The sequence below is a fragment of the Cuculus canorus genome, chromosome 2 (assembly GCF_017976375.1).
Source record: "Cuculus canorus isolate bCucCan1 chromosome 2, bCucCan1.pri, whole genome shotgun sequence".
Taxonomy (NCBI): Eukaryota; Metazoa; Chordata; class Aves; order Cuculiformes; family Cuculidae; genus Cuculus; species Cuculus canorus.
In genome coordinates, this window is record NC_071402.1 from 92,543,847 (window position 1) to 92,562,442 (window position 18,596).

An 18,596-nucleotide genomic window follows, 5' to 3' on the forward strand; every position below is an offset into this window, starting at 1 on the left:
CAGGTCTTGCTGGACCGAAGATGGGCTCGTGGGGCTATGGAGGAGCCCTGGTTCGCATCGGGCTCATTCCTGCTCTTTTTTTTTTTTTCAGCCCAAGGGTTGGGCATGCTTCAAAACCCATTGTGGGGCGCCTCTTTTTCCCTCCTCGGGGCGTTTGGTGACCGCACTTGGGGTGTTAATTCGGCTTCCCTGGCCCGGGGGCTTAGAAGACTCCTTTCTTTCGCAGCCTGGAGGGCAAATCCGTCACGAAAAGATGCAGGAGTCTGAAACCACCCCATCCTGGGCTGCTGTCATCCCCTACGTGCTAGTTCTGGGTGTCTTCCTCGCCCTGTCTGCCCTGCCTGTCTCTTCCCTGTGAGAAGGGAATAGGAAGCTGCCGAAACTTCTCTCCCCAGACAAAATACTTTCTTTTAAAGCAAAGACATATTGCAGCTTTTTTTTTTTTTCCTTTTTTTTTTTTTTTTTTATTGTCACACCGGCTGGTTCCAGGCTGGGAGCGATTTTGGCAGGTGGATCGGAGCCACTGCGAAGCTCCATCCCCTCTGATTTATTTCTGATGGACGCGACGGGTCCCTCCCCGTGTGTCGGCGCGGGTGGCAGACGAGACAAAGCCCAGCCCGCTCCCCTCCCGCCAGGAATTGCCGGGGGGAGAGGGAAGAGATACTCTGGGGAGGTTTCACCTGCCCGGCGCCGAGTTTTCCCAGCCGATCCGAGTTACCGATGGGTCCTTGCACCCCTGAGGCTGGGCTATCCCTGATCTTCAGCTGCCAGACAGATCTTTCCTTCTCCCTCCAGCTTATGCTACCTGCCCCCTGGGAAAGCCCGCAAGAGAGGTGGAACAAACCCGGCTCTCGATGCTCTGCGGTGAATTTAGGGTTGGTTATTTCTCACCACTGTTGCTTTTGTCCCTCCCCGCCTCAGCCTGAGGAGAGGCTCAGCGCGGCTGATTCCCACCAGCTCGCTGACGCATAAATATCTCTCTTCTTTAGAAAAAGAATTCATTTTTGGCAGCGGCCGACCTGTGCCCGTGGGACCACTTGCAGCCCAGCCGGGGCCGGGAGAGGAGCAGCTCCGAGCCGTCCCGGGGCAGCGGAGCGGGCTCGCTTCTCGGCGGGGTCAGAAGGGAGCTTCCCCCGTCCTTTCCCCAGGCTGAATTCCCGGAGGCGGTGTTTTCCGAGGGAGAAAAGAGAGCTTAAGGTTGGTGTGGGTCAGCCTCGGTTTTAGGGAGGCGGGGGGAAGCGGGGCACTCCGGGATGAGGGTGGCATCTGCCTTGAGGACAGAGGCGCCTTCTTGAATGCATCTTTGAGCAGAGCGGGGAGCACATTAACAAAAAGGAAAAAAAAAAGCAACAACAAGAAGAAACAAACAACCAAAACCCAAACCACCCCAAACCCTGCAAAACAAAGATTGAAACAACAAAACAAAACAAAAAATAAAAGAAGGAGAAAATAGACACCTCCACCCTTCCTCGCCTCACACTTTGCCGTCCAATCTATTTCAATTAGTTTTGGGACGCTGGTGCCGAAGAAGGAGGGAGGGAGGGAGGGAGGGTGCTGTCTCGGGTGTTAGCGGTTTTTCCTCAGTTAATCTAGGGGTTTGCGTCTTGCTTTTATGCCTTGCTGCGGGAAAGCCGGCTCTCGGGGTGGGGCAGCCTCAACTCTCTTCCCGCCGGGTTCGGGGAAGTTCTTTTCCATGCCCGACTTGGGGATGGTGTGAAGGAGAGGAAAGAAAGGTTAAGAAGAGAAATCCATCCGCTTCCACCTGCGACCGGCCTGCCCTCGGTGATGTCTCCCGGCTGCTCGTTTTAGCGGAGTTTGTTTTCCTTGGAGCCCGTTTCCCACGGGAGAGGAACTCACTGTGTGCATGCAACAGGTCGCTTCAGCCGCTCCTGGGAACTCAGGAAACCGATGCAACCTCTCCTCTCCTTCTCCCTCCCGCTCCCTCCATCGGGGCTTTGCTGCAGGACGCACTTTGGAGCGGGGTGCTGGGCGTCCCTCCTGCAGGGCAACCCAGGGAGAGGAGCGGGCTCCCCTGCGCAGCCCCCGCCGAGGATGATGAAGATCAGGATGCTGAGTCCCCTGCTGCCCCCTCCTCCCTGGGGCACCCGGCCCTGTTCTTTGAAGCCCCACAGTCGGTCAGGGCGTGATCAGTTTGGGTATCAGTTCTGCATATAAATAGTTGTGAGGGTCTTTTTTCCAACGCCAACCGAAAGGGGTGTGTGTGTGTGTGGGGGGGGGCGAAATCTGCCTGCAACTTTTTGCACGGGAGATGAAAATATTACTTTTTGGAGCAGAAAAAGCAAAGTTTTTCCCAAGTAGCACGTGGGTCTCACCTGTTTCTTTAATATTTATTTGCTAAACTAACTATGCTAAAGCAACTAAACAAGCAAAACCGGGAAGTAAGCAAGAGTTAAACCTGAGTGCACACTGCGGTACCAATGCAATCCATCTACTGAGGACTAGACGGTGTTTGCATGAGCAACCACATGGTACAAATTCCCATGCTATAGATGTCCTATGGAGCTGTAACAGGTACATTCTGTTTCAGCAGATATCTCTTTCCCAACATAGGCCCTTTCAGGCTAGCTACTGTCATTGCCACCTCCAGAAAAGGAAGTCCTAAAAAGACCATCTCTATGAATCAAGCATTGGTGGGGGAAAACTCTGTGCTTCAGCCTTTTTTTGATTACTCAGGGAGCAGTTGTTTTGGTTTTTTTTTTTTTTTTTAGTAAAGCATAATAAATTCACCCTGAAGACATCAAGCACTTCTGTCTTAAGAAAAGAAAAAAAGAAATCTATCCACTATAAGCATCTCAAGATCTGATTATTTGTTTACTCCAATCTGGCCACTTTTTCTGTGGTATATTTAACTTCCTAAATAGAAAAACTCCACCTGATTTTAAGAAAATAGTTGCATTTGCAGGTCTGATACAAAATTAGAGTATTTTCTGGGCTATTCTGACTGTTCACGTGTCCTCCAAAAAAGCTTTTGCATTTGAAACACAGGCAACGTTTGCCAACAATCTCATAGCTGCAGTAGATTGCAGTTTTACTGGCCATACCATTCAAAAATAATTACAAATAGGTTTTATTTTACTTTTATGTTTTAATTTTTCAATAATAAAAATTGTCAGATAAAAACCAGAAAACAGAATGCTGCCTAAGATCCTTCAAAGCAAAATGACTGATCAAAGTGTTGTTGCTAATACAAATGTTCCAGGAAGGGCTGCTTTTCTTCAGGTGAATCTTCACTGCCGCCAGCCCCCTCTGCTCCAAAATCCACTGATGCAACTGCACATATCCACCCAACTGCACACATCTTGAGTACGAAACAAAGTTGTGCTCTGGCGTTCAGTTTCTACATGGAGAGTTTTGCTTGGATTAAGATTTCGAAACTGAGCCCATAATAAGATATGCCATAAAACCTCAAACAACCCTCCTCCCCCAGGGATATTTATCTTACACATTTAATTGCCCAGTAAAATAAATTCTGTGTGTGTACACTAATATGGGAAGGGTTTTGATCTGGTAATTTTGGTGTATCTTCTGATCTGTAGCAGCTTAAAATGAGTCTGTACTAACATCCTTGGTGGAGAAGCAGAAACTGTGCCCTGTAAATTAATGTCTATTCAGCTGCTAAATATTTACACATAGGCTGGAAAGAGCTTTCCTTGTAATGCCATCTCTTAACTATATATTAGCATTCAAGAAGAAAAACAAATGCAAGTCATTTAAGCATAGGCCAAATCCCTATTTCTGCTAAAGCAAATAACAGAGCTCCGCTAACTTGCATGGGGCAGAATAGAGTTCCTTCATGTTACCTTCATGTCATATTAACACTGTCATTTTTATAATGACTTCCCTCTCAAAGCACTCACTACTGTATAATAAGCCTCAAAAACCCCTCAAGAGGTATGGTGTTATTATTTTATCTGCTTTATAGATAAGTAAACTGATGTAAGAGGAAGATAAGGAATTTCCCCAAGGTCTTGCAGCTGGTTTCCTGGAGATCAAGGGAAGGAAAGGAAATCAAGAATTGGGACCGAACTAACTACCAGACCACTACTTGCTCCTCCTACTAATGGTGACAATGTGTCCCATAGTCAGGAAAGCAATATCAAGAGGAGCAGCAGGTGATCGGGACCTCTATAAAACAGGTCATTTCCAGTCAGGTGCCTAATTGTGCTCTTAGATAGCTAAACTTGATCATTCAAGTTTTGAACTCTTGGCTTCTCTAATGGCACTTCGGTGTTGTATCCATCCCAGCGTGATATGATATATTGGAAGCTGAATTTCATTCTTTAGCGCACCAAATAAAACACACTAAATTCCAATACATGTTTTTTAGAAAAGGCTGGTATTATCCACAGCAGAGTTTAAGTAAAATCCATTTTGATACGTCTACGCTAACATTAGAACTGCCTTTGACAAGGCATGTATTTTAAAGTTTTGAATAATTACAAAAAGACATATTACTGGAAAATGACTGTTGGAGGCTCTGATGTCCGAAACAATATTAATCTGCACAAAAGCACTCTGAGTTTTTTTGCTTTTCAACAAGAAACTTCCAAAGCTGTAGTCTTGAATCTAGCCCAGCTTGAGTGCAGCTGCAATACATTTAGCCTTTAATATTAGCTCTAGCCATTGTCCTAGTACATGCCTACACCCCATGACACTTTATGGAATTAATAAACAATGCTGTATGGCTAGAGCAAGTTGTCAGTAAGACAACTATCACTTGATGGAGAGCAAAACAAAACAAAATATTGAAAAAAAAGGCGCTTTTTTTTTTTCTTTTTTTCCTGTGGCAGCCTATACTATGGGTGTAGTTTTCTTGGCTCAGTTGCGTTTATATGGTGTTTTATACCAACATGTCCTGCTTTCCCCTCTGACAACAATGGAGTAAAACCTCTGGAAGTGAGTTAAAGAGAAGGCCATGCGCTGGGTAGTCTGTAATAAGAGTTTTGTATAGCTGCTGAAGGAATACCAACCCGCTATATGTATAATCTAATGGCATTCAAGCGCTGATGTAATCAGATTTACACTAAACTACTTTCTATGTCAAAGGGAAATGAGGGTGTGGTTGGAAGACAGAGATTAGGGCTGACGTATCCATTTAACAGCGATCCTGGGGATTTTTACCTTGGTGTCCACTCCTGCAAAAGCAGACACCACCGTCCTAGATCCAGCTCATCATCATCACACTCATGAAAGCAAATAATTACTTGGACAGCAAACTTCCTATTTTTCTGCAGGGTGGTATTATCATACTGCAGCAAACTTAGCTGGGAATTTGTTTGAAGTGACTTTGGGATCGTGCTTGCCAGTGCTGTGCAAGAAGGACAAAACAATGCTTCAGCCTTCCACAGGAGTTAGGCACTCCACACCATCCCTCCTTCTGCAGTGGCTCCTTAGGACTCCAGTTGCAGGAGGCATAAGGTTCTTGGCAGCCAGCAGCCACCTGGCTTGGTTACACCAGGCAAGTTTAAGAGATTGCGAAGCCCCAGCGCGTTTGCAGATGAAATCAGGCCCGGGCTGATAAGCTGCTCCCTTAACACTACCCGCTCTGGAGGAGAGCCCTTCCTGCTTTCTATCTTCACGGGGTGCTCCAGAAAGCAGCAGGAAAAGGCTCTGACTTAGATTTCTTTTCCTAAGTCTTTGGCGCCCCTGTGTGTCTCCTTTTAGGGAAATCCAATGGCAGAACAACCTTAGACTTCTCCTTCTTTAACATAGCACCAGAAACACCACGCTTGAATGTGGGAGAGCTCTGCAAGGACAGCCTGAACGATGCTACCCACCAGCCTGACCCTAAGATGAGGTATGCGATTTTCCTCTCCTTACTCACCCTCCTCTAGATTCTGGAATTACCCTCTTTAGCAACTGTATCTGAAGCGACTAATGTTTTTAAAGCGCCCCTTCCTGAAGTCGTGACATTTATCAATCATCTTGTCTACATCTCTGTATCTCCCAGTGCACATGAGGTGCAGATTGGAAAGAGCCTTAAAGAAAGTAAGTAAAAATAAAGCATTTGAAGTGTTTCATGTTCTTAAGGGGAGATATTTACAAAGTGGACAGTCAATACTGTGTGTGGGAAATACATGTCTTTGTCTCCGCCTTGGGACTGCAGTGTAACTCCCTGTGTTCTTCAAAGGCAGAAGCAGAGGAGATTCAGCATAAAACCGTAGAAAATACTGTAAATATTTTCTGTGAGGTAGGTGGCATTATTTATACCGTATGCTCAAGATAACTGGGGCGCAGAGGTATGAAGAGAGTCATCTAAGGGTACAGGGACAAGGTGAGAGTGCTGGCCAAACACATCCAGCTCGAGTTCTGGTGAGATTTACTCTGGTGGAGGTTCCAGTATAAATGCGCTTTGCAGAAGAAAATCTCTTTAAGTCTTTGCCTCTTTTCCTGCCTTCTAGTTGTCAGCATTTATTCCAAAAGGTGTAAGAGATGTGTGTGTCTGAGGGGTGTGGCGTTTGTTGGGGCTACTCAGGAAACACACTCTACTAAATGTCACTGGAAAAATATGGCATGCAAATGGAGACAGGCTATCACTTGCCCCAGAATCAGTATCACCTGCTTCACACGTAACCTGGCTCACAGGAACAGGCCTTCCTCTCCTAACGCCTATTTTACCCTTCCCATCCTTTAGACAGATGGCCCCAGCTGTAGGCAATGTAGATGTAGACCTGCCCAGCCTATATTTATGGGTGGGTGGTTGCCCTGCCTTTGTTTCCCACCTGGAGTGCTTATTACTGCTTTCACCAGCTCTTCCACGACAGCCTCTCTTGTCGCAGATAAATCTGGCCCCTAAGGCCACAGCTCCCCACACTGGAAGAAGCTGTCCCAAAAGGCATCTCTCACCTCCCTCCCTCTCATTTCTTGTTCTGTTTCCACCCTTCCCCTCCCTTCGCACAGTATCGGATTGCACCACCAAAGCTCTTGGTAAAGCACACTGATGAAGTCAGCTAGCCAGCCAGCTTAAAATATTCTTAAAATAAAAGAAAAGGGAAGGGGGTGCTTAAGTCAGGAGACTTGTCCTGGGTAAGGACCCAAGAACATCTGCCTTGCTGCCCACCTCCCTGCTGCATAGGGCATGGCTTAATCTCGCCCAGTCTTGCAACATGCTACAGGTTGAGGTTTCAAAACTTGTGAATGAGCTATTTAATAGTCTTTTAGACCCAATTTAGACCCATCTGAGCCTCGTTTACAGTACTGTGTTCATGTGAACCCTCCCCAGAAGGCAAGCCTTTCCCCACGTTCCTCTGAATCCCTCTACCGACAGCATAAAAAGTCTTAATCTCAGTGGGTAAAGCTCTTTTTCTTGCCTACGTTTTGTGCTCTTCCTGCATAGAGGGGAAACAGTGCTGCTCCATTTTGGAAGGTGCAAAAGCTGGTGGCTACTCAACTAGGTGACTATGGGGGTCAAACTCAACTCTGTGATCATATGAAATTATTTCCAGTGGAGGAAAAAGGTTGCTATGATTTTTTCCACTCAACAGGGCCCATTAGCTAAATAGGAAATCTATCCCTCTTGGGAGGGAGCGCAGCACAAACACAGCTCCTAAGGGCTGTAAGCCCCAACTGCCTACACTAATGGGTCATGTGTTGGCTTGACCCGGTTTACAGGCTGTTGATTGAGCCTAAGAATTTAGAGCAGGAACAAAAAATTGTCCCATAAATAGGCTGTCTGCATTTTAAACTAAATTAGCCCAATAGTGAATGGCCTCCTCTACTGAATTACAGCATGACTGAGCCTGCGTTGGGGATTGAAAGGGATTCGTGTGGCTGGTTAAGAGCAGCATTATTAAGATTATTATTGGGGCTGGATCAGGCCCAATATGACTGCAATTATTCAGGACCTTTGAGCTACAATTATGTGTGACAGAAGAAGCCTGAGTAGCTGATGGCAGAGAGTATTTGGCCTTTACGGCCATGTAACTCATATACAAGCAGACAGGGCTTAGGGCACTGACAGACAGGTTGTGGTGAAGCTTGCTGTGCTGGTTGAAGATGTTGCCATCTCCAGCCGCTCACTCCAATAAAAGAACTGGCAGAAGTGAGTTGGTTCCTGAGCCTCAGTCGCTTGGGGGAGAAGCTCAGCACCTCGGGCTGCGCTTTCATACCACGGAGAGTTCAATGACAATAGCAGCCGTAGGGGATTCACACCCTCTTCCTCAGTCTCCTGTCAACTTTTTGCAGACCTGCTGGACTGATTCAGTTCATTACAGGAAAAAGAAAAAAAAAAAAAAGGGAGGTGATTACCCTCTCCCCCAAATTTAAGCAGCTCGGTTCCTGATAATAGTCTGGCCAAAGCTTTCCAGTTCATGGAGCCAAAAGTGTAGGACAGGGACAAGCCAGTGCTGCTGAGGGCAGCCACCAATTTGGAAATGAGGGCCTTACCTTAAACCGCTGCCAAAGGTGTTTTTCTTCTGCGTCCCTTTCATTCCTGCACCTGGAAAGAGGCTTGGCTCCTGCTGGAGAGCCTGCCTGCAGCTCTCCTATAGGGTGGGAGCACTCACCCTTGCAGACAATCTCTTCTGGCTGGACTGTGCCCTGCAAGCAAGGAGACAGAAAAACATGTGTGAAATCAGAGTGGAAGCGGCGTGGAAAAGAGTGTTTGGAACAGCATGAGTTTTCGCGTGCGTTTTCATCTCCAAGTTCTGTTTACACACAGCAGAAAACACTACCTCTTTATAATGGGTGACTACCTACAATTTATTGGAACTGAGCTGTTGCTAAACACATGGAGTAGCGAAGTATTAACACATTGTAAAAGGCTGTTTGATCACCATAGGATTCCAGATGAGCTAACAACAGAAAATAAGCTGTGATTCACAAATGACTCATTTCAGCGTTTCTCTTTGATGCAGCAGTTCAAGCAATCCCTGTCTATGCACATTCAAATGAGTTCACTGAATAGTCATTGAGCCCAGCAATGCCATGCTTACAAAGTCTTTTTTTTTTTTTTACAAAGTAGAGTTTTTAAGTATAAAAAATTGGGCGATTTCTAGCAAGCCGTGCCAACGTGTGACTCTCAGTCACTCCTGCCGGGAACCCCTTCCTGCGCTTAAAACCTCGGCACTAAATACTAGTTTTCCGTGATTCAAGCCCTTCAAATCCGGGGGTCCCGAGGAAGAAGACAGTCTCTGCGAGCCGTGCATCTCCTGCCAGGTTGGAAGTGACAACAAAGGGTTAGATGTTCCAGTGGGACGCGTTTCCCACGGATTCAACCGCAGGCTCTGCCTACTCTCCTCCTCCACCCAGCCTCCGCGATCCTTTAGTCAGCATTGCCATCCAGTGGCACAAAGGACAAAGGACAGGCTTGCGGGTGGGAGGAGGGAGCTTCTTCCTTGGTTTAATCGCTATTCCCGGCGGTGGCGTGGCTCGATAGGCTGTCCCGAACTAGGATAGCAAGGATAGCAATAGGATGGCTGGATAGAATACATCGTTTATTGATAGTTTGCAACATTACTGTTTAGCACCGGCTTGATGTTAAACAGAGTGATGTGGAGAAGGGAGAGAACGTTTGATGTAACCAGTGGATAGTGCACTAATTGAAGGGCATCTGACCTCTTTCAGAGAGTGGCAGCCAGTTGGTCCTAAATCCTACTTGGATTTGGAGTTGTTTGGAAGGTTATTTTGCATTTTTTTGTTTTGATTTATTTTGGGGATTTTGTTTGTTTCTGACACAGAATTTTTTGTGCTTTAGTGGGCAGAAGTTTCCTTTATAGATTGTAGAGCTGAGTAAATTACAAATGTTCTCTCTAATATACTCACCTGGTCATAGAGTTGTTTTTTTTTTTTTCCTGAGATGCTGCTAACCAGGATGCTCCCCAAACCCTTGAGTATTACGTAACCAGTGCAGGAGACTTTGTAAAAATTATCTACAACTAATACCGGGCCATTTGTTTCCCCAATAGATACTGCAATGTTTACATTGATCTGTTCTGGGCTTCGGAACATATCTATCACCCACCTGCTCTTCGTGGCTTGGCCATGCTGCCACTTCTTTTTGCCCAGAGGCAAATCCTCCGAATCAGCTGAGTTGCAAAAGACCAAAGCCCAACTCAAGAAGCCAATGACAGTCATTTTCCACTACTAATTGGAGAAAAGAAACCCCAAACAACTGCTCTGGTTTAACTGGTTGTATAAGAACAGCCAAAAAGACTGTTTTCTTTTAGCAAAAATTGAGTAGAGAGGACAGCTCAGGGGTCACTTTATCAGCTGTGCTATAGCTGCTGGCCCCGTGTGGTGAAGCATGTCCTACAGAACAGAAGGTGCTGAATGCTGAGGACAGACTACCTGGGGATGGTATGGTGGCCTGCAACAGTTTTGCCCCAAAGAGCTGATACACAATTCCAGCATCTATGCAACCCGAACCAGGGTGGAATATGTGATACTTATGATCAGGCAGTCGAAAGGAAGAGGACTACTCTCCTAGTGTCCCCGCAGAAGCGGTCAGATCCCAGCAGAAAATGAGAAATTGCCAAGGCTTCAGCCATATCTCCCCAACTGGCTATGCAGTTTTCCAGTTGATGTGGCAACAGCAGGACTGCCTGAAGAAAGAGAGAGCAAGAATCCACCTTTGCAGGAGAAAGGTAAAGCAGGAGGACATCGTCAGGCATGGTGTGCTTTTAGGCCCAATTGGATAGTATGTAAAACACCACAAATTTCATGCTGTACACATGCTGGCATTGCTAGAGCTCAGTCCCTGAGCAGGCTGGATATTAAATTGATCAAACTGGTAATGAAAATGGGAATTACTCCATCTCAGTTGACACAAGGCAGGTGACCTTATTAAAAAATATGCCAGTGTATTTAATGGGGTAGGGCAGTTTCTTGGGGAATTCATGATTAATGTGGCTATAACTCAGGAGATCCCACAGCTGAAGCCCCTGGAAAAAAATCTTAACTTCCAGTGTAAGACGGCTCAGTTGGAATTTTTGAGATGGGACTATTTGAATACAGGTGCATGAATTGAGCCACTATTTTCTAACAGGGAAGCCAACTCAGTCTGGAGCTGATGCATTGATTAGGGGATGTGGTGGCCTCATGTTGGACGTGGCAAGCTGGGTATGTAAGAAACTTCAGAGCTTACTGAGGGATGCAGTGTGCCTCTCTGTGGTCTGTTCAGGCTAACCACCAGCAGCAACTGAATTTCCATACTGTTTTAATCATCACCAAAACAACAGAAGCCACTGTTTGAGATATTGACTGTGTGTAACATCCTGAGCAAGACCTGACTTGGAGAAACCTCAGTATCCACTAACAACCCACTGCCTTGATCAAGGCAGTATTTGCGGCTGTCTTGAGTTACATGCATGTATATGAAAAGGAGCTGAGAGTGAGAAATTCAACTGTCTGTGCACCTCAGAGAGGTAGCAGAAACTTAGGAGGGTCATAACATCCCAGCCCAGTATTGTGTCCCCAGCAGGTGCCAGAAGCTGGGGCCTATGGACAAGCAAAGGAACAAGCTGAATAAACGTGTCACCTTCCAGGCTCCAACTGTTTGCAGACTAGGGTCTACCTGAGATGAGCATAGCTTCTGTGTGTCCAAGAATTGTCCCCTCTCTTGTGAACTATGCAGCCAGTTCTTGAACAGAGACCACAGAGAGATGGAGTGAGCAGAGATTTAGGAGCAAATTAGCCTGTTTTCTTCTGCTTGCAGTAGTTATGGGGGAAAGAGGTGTTTGTGCACATTCTTTGCAAATAAAAAGGAGCACAGCAAAAACGAATCTAACTATAGGCTTGGAGTTTAGGCCAAGGAGCGTTATCGGTGTGAGCAACAGGTAGGAAGCTGTAAGTAGTTCCCAAACAGAGAAATTGAGCCAAACTAGAAGAAAACAAAAAGATACTTATTTGCAAAATTTTGAGACTGCAGAGTGGGATTGCAGTTCAAGGAAGGATCCAGGCATGGTGCAAAAGGAAGGTCCCAGAAAGCCCTGTGAAATAACCTGTGATGGTACAGAAAACCCGCGCCAGGGTACCGGCTGCCAAGTATGTATGGTAACCTGGGAAGCCAGTAAGAAAACCATAGCCTGGGAGAAGCTGCTTAGCAGGAAGGGACCAGGAAAGATGAGGCTGGCTGCAGGAACTGAGGAATGTGATGTTGTGCAAGGCAGGAGGCTTCCAGCAGTTTTCTAGTTTCTTTACAACCTGCCAGTGACCCAATATGGAGAGACTAGATTGTCCCAGCTGTGGTAATGCCATCAGGGTCTGTCTTCAGCCTCATGGTGACTGGTGATTACAGCCACTGCCATTCCTGTAAGAGAGCCATAAAAAGATTTTCCGTAAGCAGTAAAATGAGGGACCAAAACACAAGCGTGAGACTGCACCCAAACCAAAAGCAAACATTGAAGGTGCTTAGCAATTTGAAACACCCAAGAGCAGAGTTTGGGGCTTTTGTTGAGTGCTGTTGTGGATATGCATACATCTGCGTTTCTAGAAGATAGTTAGGAGAAAGACACAGACATGGATGTGAAAAATTAATAGAGCATGAAAGCAGGGCTGGTTCTGAGAAGGGTGATACCGGTTAATTGGTGTAGCTGGCAAGGACAGGAGGGAAGGACTGTCTTCACAGCATGAAAACGGTGATTTTAAGTGCGAGTTTGGGTTTTACACAGTGTGAGGCAGATGGATCATCAACACAGATGGCTTTGCCTGGACTATCGGTTATACAAAGAGAAGATCTTGTCATAGACAAAAGCCTCCAGAGAGAAAAGGAGGCAATGGAAGCTAATCTTAGGCTAAACCCTAAGGAAAACTTGTGCTTGGGGTTGCAAAAGGCAGCACTTCTGCTGGCAGGATGAAAACTGCAGCTGCACAACACTGGCCAGATTCTTCCCCAGTCTGGCAACCAGCATTTGTCACTAGTTACAAGTTAACTTCTGCCAATGGCTTGTCATTACTCACTGAGAACCTGGCAGGTTCTAGTGGCTGTAGATGTCTAACATTATCACCCAAACAGACCTAGAGTGCAGCGTGATGGAGACACTTTCAATACTAAAGTCCTCTATGATATTCCAGAGCCCTGCAAACCAGATGGCACCTCATCGCTGCTCACAGCTTGGTGGGGTTGGATTGAGAATTTTTCATGGCAAGTCCTGGCTTGGTTCTACCTAAACCTAATAAAAAGTCTGTATCAGCCAGGAAGACTTTCAGACAGATACCTACCACAGCCCTCTGAAAGATAATCCTGATAATTCACTGAGAGAAAACTAAGGAAAGAGATGGAACAGGCAAAAATGTTATCTGTGTTCTGATAAGAAAAGACATCAGAGGTGAAATAACCTGCCAGCAGGTAAACAGTTACAGATTTATCATTTATTAATTTTTTTTTTTTTTATGCTGATGAATTGCAGAAGTGTAATACAAATGCTTTTCCTTCTAGAGTGGTCCAGGACTATTCTGAGCTTTGCAAAATTGTAATGCTAATGGTAAGTAGTAGAGATGATGGCTATATTTCGAAGTGATGCCAAAGTCATTTTGTTAACAGTTACTAGATGTAATAGGATCCTCAGCCCAGCAACAGACAAGCTAATACATAGGGCAACACAGATAATCTAAGGGAAGAGAGTTGGAAAAGACCTGGAAAAATTACCAGGTCTGGACCAGTATGACCTACAAAACTGCTGAAAAAGCTATGCCTAACGTAGTCCTGGAAACCACCAGCAGGAAAATTCCAGTCTCTCTAGACAGTCTAATCCACATTTAACTGTTTATCACTACAAAGCTTCCCTAATGTCTGATCTTCACCTCTCCAGATGCTATCTAAGATGATTAGTTCTTGTCCTATGCACAGAGAACCTGAAGAATCAGCTACTCCCTATAGGCTACTTCTGCCTGTTTTTGGTATTTATTAGTGCAAAATAAAAATATATTTTTCAGTAATTCACAACAGGCGATGTTTTCTAGATCCTTAGGGACTCTCTGCTCATTTCATATATGGCAATAAATTATACTGCCAGAATAAAGAGCATAGTAATTGTAAATGTTTAGTAGAGCCATCAGAAATAAAAGGAGTGATCCATGTAGATGCTTTCTCTCTGGCCTAGCAACTTGTAGATGGAGTTGCTTCATTCCTTTAGCTGCTAAGGCACCTATAGCTGGCAATGGACCATTTGCTATGCAGAGACCAGCCTGCAGGGACACTGCCCTGACCTGACATGTCCCTAATTATCTGACACTATCTGCCCCACTTCACCCACTGATGTGAACACCTTGGGTTCATGTTCACAAAGTTAGAAAGTGCCCAAATGTTTGCAAAATCCAGTGTAAGCTACCTTTGGACACTCCTCCAGTGTAAATAATAGCTGCACATGTGTGTTTGTACTTTACACCAACTAATACATTAATCTACAGTAAGAAAACATATCTCCATGCCTCGACTACACTAGTGTTACCTATAAAATCTAATTATATTTAACAGAAAAAAAACAACTTCACCACCACAGCCTGCCTGTCCTCTACTACGACATGTTTAATTATGTCTTGCTTTCTCTGCACAGGAGGATAAATGAGCAACGAAAAGAATGCAGAACAGCTGATGAGAAGTAGTTGTAGTTTTTCCCTGTTGGAAATTGATTGGAGTAGGAAGCAGTAGAATGCTCTGCTTTGGTTGAGTAGCAAGTCTGTCTTGCAAAATGCACTCTGCTAGGGACTAGACAGCTTAGCTGTTCCTGAAACCTTCATGGTTTATCCTTTAGGATGAGATGGTGTATTGTCTGGCCCCTGCTGTTTGCACAGACAGATGTGCTCCGTGACTGCGTAAAATTAGATTACTCTATGATCTTACTGGACCATGTGAGCTGAGCTAGTGTTTGCCTTCTTGTGTTGTTTTCATCTCTCCTCCCACTTCCTGCGAGTGCTGCTGTGTCGTAACTGTCCAGTATCTGCATGCCTATCTGGGAGATCCTGTTTCCGGTAGGCTTGTCTTTTCTTCTCTTTGAACAGCCAGATGATTGCTGGCTGGGGTGCGCAGGAATGCCAGAGACTGCTCTGAACAGGAAAAAAGAGAGGGCAGAGGAAAAGAGGGAGGAATAAACTGTAACTGCTCCTGCGCTCAGACTCTGCTTTCTCCTTCCCTATATTATACTGTGCATATGTACCTTGCAGCTCAGGTGGGGCATGTAAGGCGCATATTAAAGAAGATTGCTGCTAAACAGGTCTGCTCCAAGAGGAGAGTTTTGGAGAGACCGTACACATTGCACAACATCTGAGAGCAGTGCAGCCTTCATTCTGTTTGAACAGAGAACACCGGAGACTGTTCGGGGCCAGAATGGTGGGAAAGTGCATCTTCTGGGAGGGGCCTGCCAGTGCCGGAGGTGACCTGTCTGCGTGAGTTGAAAGGTAGGTGATGGTATTTCTGCCTCTGTAGCACACTGGGCTGCCCAATCAAAACACTCTTGGCATAATCTCAGATCATCTAATACTGCCTCAACATTACCTCATGATGGAGCAAAGGGACATGTTGTTGGAAAACATTTATGTGCCCCAAGAACGCTGTCTCGTGGCAGGAGATACACATAAAAAGATTCACAGTTAGAAAAGGAAGAATTGCCAAGTATTTTGCTTCAGTCAGAGCCATGCCACAAGCTCTCGTTGCTTAACCATGTTGTTATACCAAATGCATGCACAGTTCTTAGAAACAATGTCTCGTCAGAAAGCCTGGGGTTAGCTTAAGTAGTTTAAATAGCAGGTTTCACTAACCCAGTTCCTTGTGATGGATGTAAGCCTGGAACTCATCACAACTCATCCATGACACTTAGAAGAAACTGTTTGGCAGATTTCAAATTTACAAATGAAGAAAACATTGCTGCAAAAACCTGCTGGCTCTGATATAATTCTACAGAGGCAAAAAAGATTCTTGCTGCTTCTTACATCTGAGTGTTGGTGGTGGCCTGAGATGGTAGCACAGCGTGCTGAATGAGTCTTTCATAATTCTGAAGCATCAATGACTGATACACTTGAAGTTCCTACAAGTAAAAAGAACTATATAAAAGGTAAATATGAGGTTTTCCTGTCACAGGTGGACACACAGCAGGTTTTACAGCTATATGATATGCACAAGGAGAGTGGAGAGGGAACACACCCATGAATTGAATTTGGGGACATTGAAATATGTAGCATCAGCTGTTCATTGCCAAGCCAGTAATAATGTAATGTGCCTGTTTAATCTTCAGGGTGCTGTGGAGGAGCTTTCATCTGCAAGTTGTTTGCTACTTATGCTGCTTCCACATCAACAATGATTACAAAACTATACTAAAAGAAAGGACAGCAGCTGCATACTAGGCACCAGATGAACACATGCGTTCTGGAGAAGGAAGCAAGCTCAGCTAGCAAAACAAGCTGCTTGTGGTGTTTTATCTGACCTCTTTGCAATACTCCAAGTAAGACTCTTTTTCTGAGCAGCAATGAATGCACTCAGATCTTGCTTCTTCGCTGCTCTGATTCTCAGTGTTTCACTTTCATTCATTTTCTACGCCACTAATTTGTTTGCACAAAAATCTCTTATGAGGCTGAACTTCTCAGAGACTTCAACTTTAGCAAAAGCCTGTAAAGCTCTTATTGAAGATAAGGTTTCCTTTGTGAAGGAAAACGCTTTAAAAATATCCTTCAGAGAATCTAGTTGCAGGGACTACATCACACTGAACCACTACATCACCCGTGCTCTCTCGGCTGAAGAAGCTGCCTTCCCTGTCGCCTATGTCATGACCCTGCACAAGGAGTTTGAAACCTTTGAGCGGCTCTTCAGGGCAGTGTACATGCCCCAAAACATCTATTGCATCCACATAGATGCCAAAGCACCGGCCCCTTTCCAGCAGGCGGTGCAGCGCCTGGTAGGCTGCTTCCCCAATGCCTTCCTTGCCTCCCGGATGGAGCGGGTGGTCTATGGTGGTGCCTCCCGCCTGAGGGCTGACCTTCACTGCATGAGAGACCTGCTGGCCTCAGCCGCACCCTGGCACTACCTGCTCAACACCTGTGGCCAGGACTTCCCCTTGAAGACCAACTGGGAGATTGTCCGGTGGCTGAAGAGCCTCAGGGGGAAGAATGTCACCCCAGGGGTGCTGCCACCCCCCTATGTCACTGCACGCACCAAATATGTGCACAGGGAGCAAATATACTCTTTATTTTCTTTCATGCTGTGGACATTTGTGCACAAGGCACCCCCACCGCACAACATGACCATCTACTTTGGCTCTGCATATGTGGCCCTCACCCGGCCCTTCGTGGAGTTCGTACTGCAGGACCAGCGTGCCAATGATCTGCTGGCCTGGTCTGAGGACACCTACAGCCCTGATGAACACTTCTGGGTGACGCTCAACAGGATCCCAGGTGAGAACATGTTCAATTTTGTTTTCTGTAGATACACACATGCACACACAGAGAGACTGAGTCATCTGTGGCTGACCATCTGAGGCTGGTTTTGACAAAGCCTAGATGAAAAATTTAATTGGATCACAATTGATGCAAAAGAGTTATCTCTCAAATAAACTTACTTGCCTTTTCTGACCATTGAGGAGGAGGTGACTGTATCATGCAGGGTGTGCATTACCGTTCTGGGGCTGAGCAGGAAGAAGCCCGGGGGATCTAAGTTCAAATCAAAACCCTTGGACATTTCAGCTGATTTTAAGGCTTTGACATGTAAAAATTGAAATGAAGTAAAGGGAAGGAATGAAGTTTAAAATATGTAAACTATGTAAGCATTGTAGTGAAGATGTTTTCTACAAGATATTTGTTTTTCCAGGGGGAATTTTATTTTTCCACAATAGAAGTCAAATTGTCTCTCTCTATTACTATAGAACCAAAAAATTTGAGTTCAGGCTAGAGTCTGTTTCTAGTCTTCATGCACTTTTCATGTGGGCACACACACACATGCACACACGCCAGCTCTTCTGAGACACCTGCAAAAAAACATGTACTCATAGCTATTACCTTAACTCCATTGTACAGGATCAAGGATTTGTTCAGAGAAAGAGAATTGGAACCAGTATTTTCATCTTTACCTTATGTTCTTACAATTAGTTATACATCATTCATACAACTGGGAAAGGGTCAGAAGACGCACGGGACTTTTCCCCACACACATTGAAGCACTTTACAGGCAGCACTTTACTGCTCCTGACTCCCTAGAGCTTCACTGCAGCCCAAACCTGGGATACAGGGAATAGAAGCAAGAACAAATTTCTTCCCCTATCTTTTATTTTATTATTTCCATCCTCTCCCTACTGTACCTTGTGGGAAATACAAAGAGCAGTAACAGAAAGGCAGGACATCTCTACTTTAACCTAAGCAGCAGACCATAGGGCCATTTTACCAGGCCAGCCTGATTTCAAATTATTACATAAGTCTCTCTGAGAGTAGTGCTTGATCTTCTAATAACTATATTTTACACTTGGCATATGCAAGATTCACAAATGATTACTGTTCAAAATATTTATGTTATAATCCCCAGCATATATTATTTAAAGCTAACTGACTTTCTGAGGAAGATGGTTGCTGTGATCTTATTATAGTCCTTTGCCTCAGAAGGAACAAAACTGGGGCCAGATATGTTCTCCATAATCAGAAAGCTTTAGGTGGTTGCCATT

The 18,596-nt window shown here is 45.3% G+C and overlaps 1 protein-coding gene across 12 annotated transcripts in view; it reads left to right on the forward strand.

Annotated features, from left to right (window-relative positions):
- The first annotated feature begins 555 nt into the window (after nt 1–555).
- GCNT2 (glucosaminyl (N-acetyl) transferase 2 (I blood group)) overlaps nt 556–18,596 on the forward strand; it is a 41,244-nt gene continuing 23,203 nt past the window's right edge. For 2 of the 12 annotated variants that reach the window (XR_008448692.1, XM_054059453.1), the window contains exons 1-2: nt 14,940–15,354; nt 16,188–17,340. Coding sequence is in view for 11 of the 12 variants with exons in the window: in XM_054059453.1 (XP_053915428.1) it covers nt 16,419–17,340 (922 nt within the window). In the remaining variant the exon portion in view is untranslated. The other 10 variants (XM_054059449.1, XM_054059443.1, XM_054059444.1 and 7 more) reach the window with 10 other exon arrangements.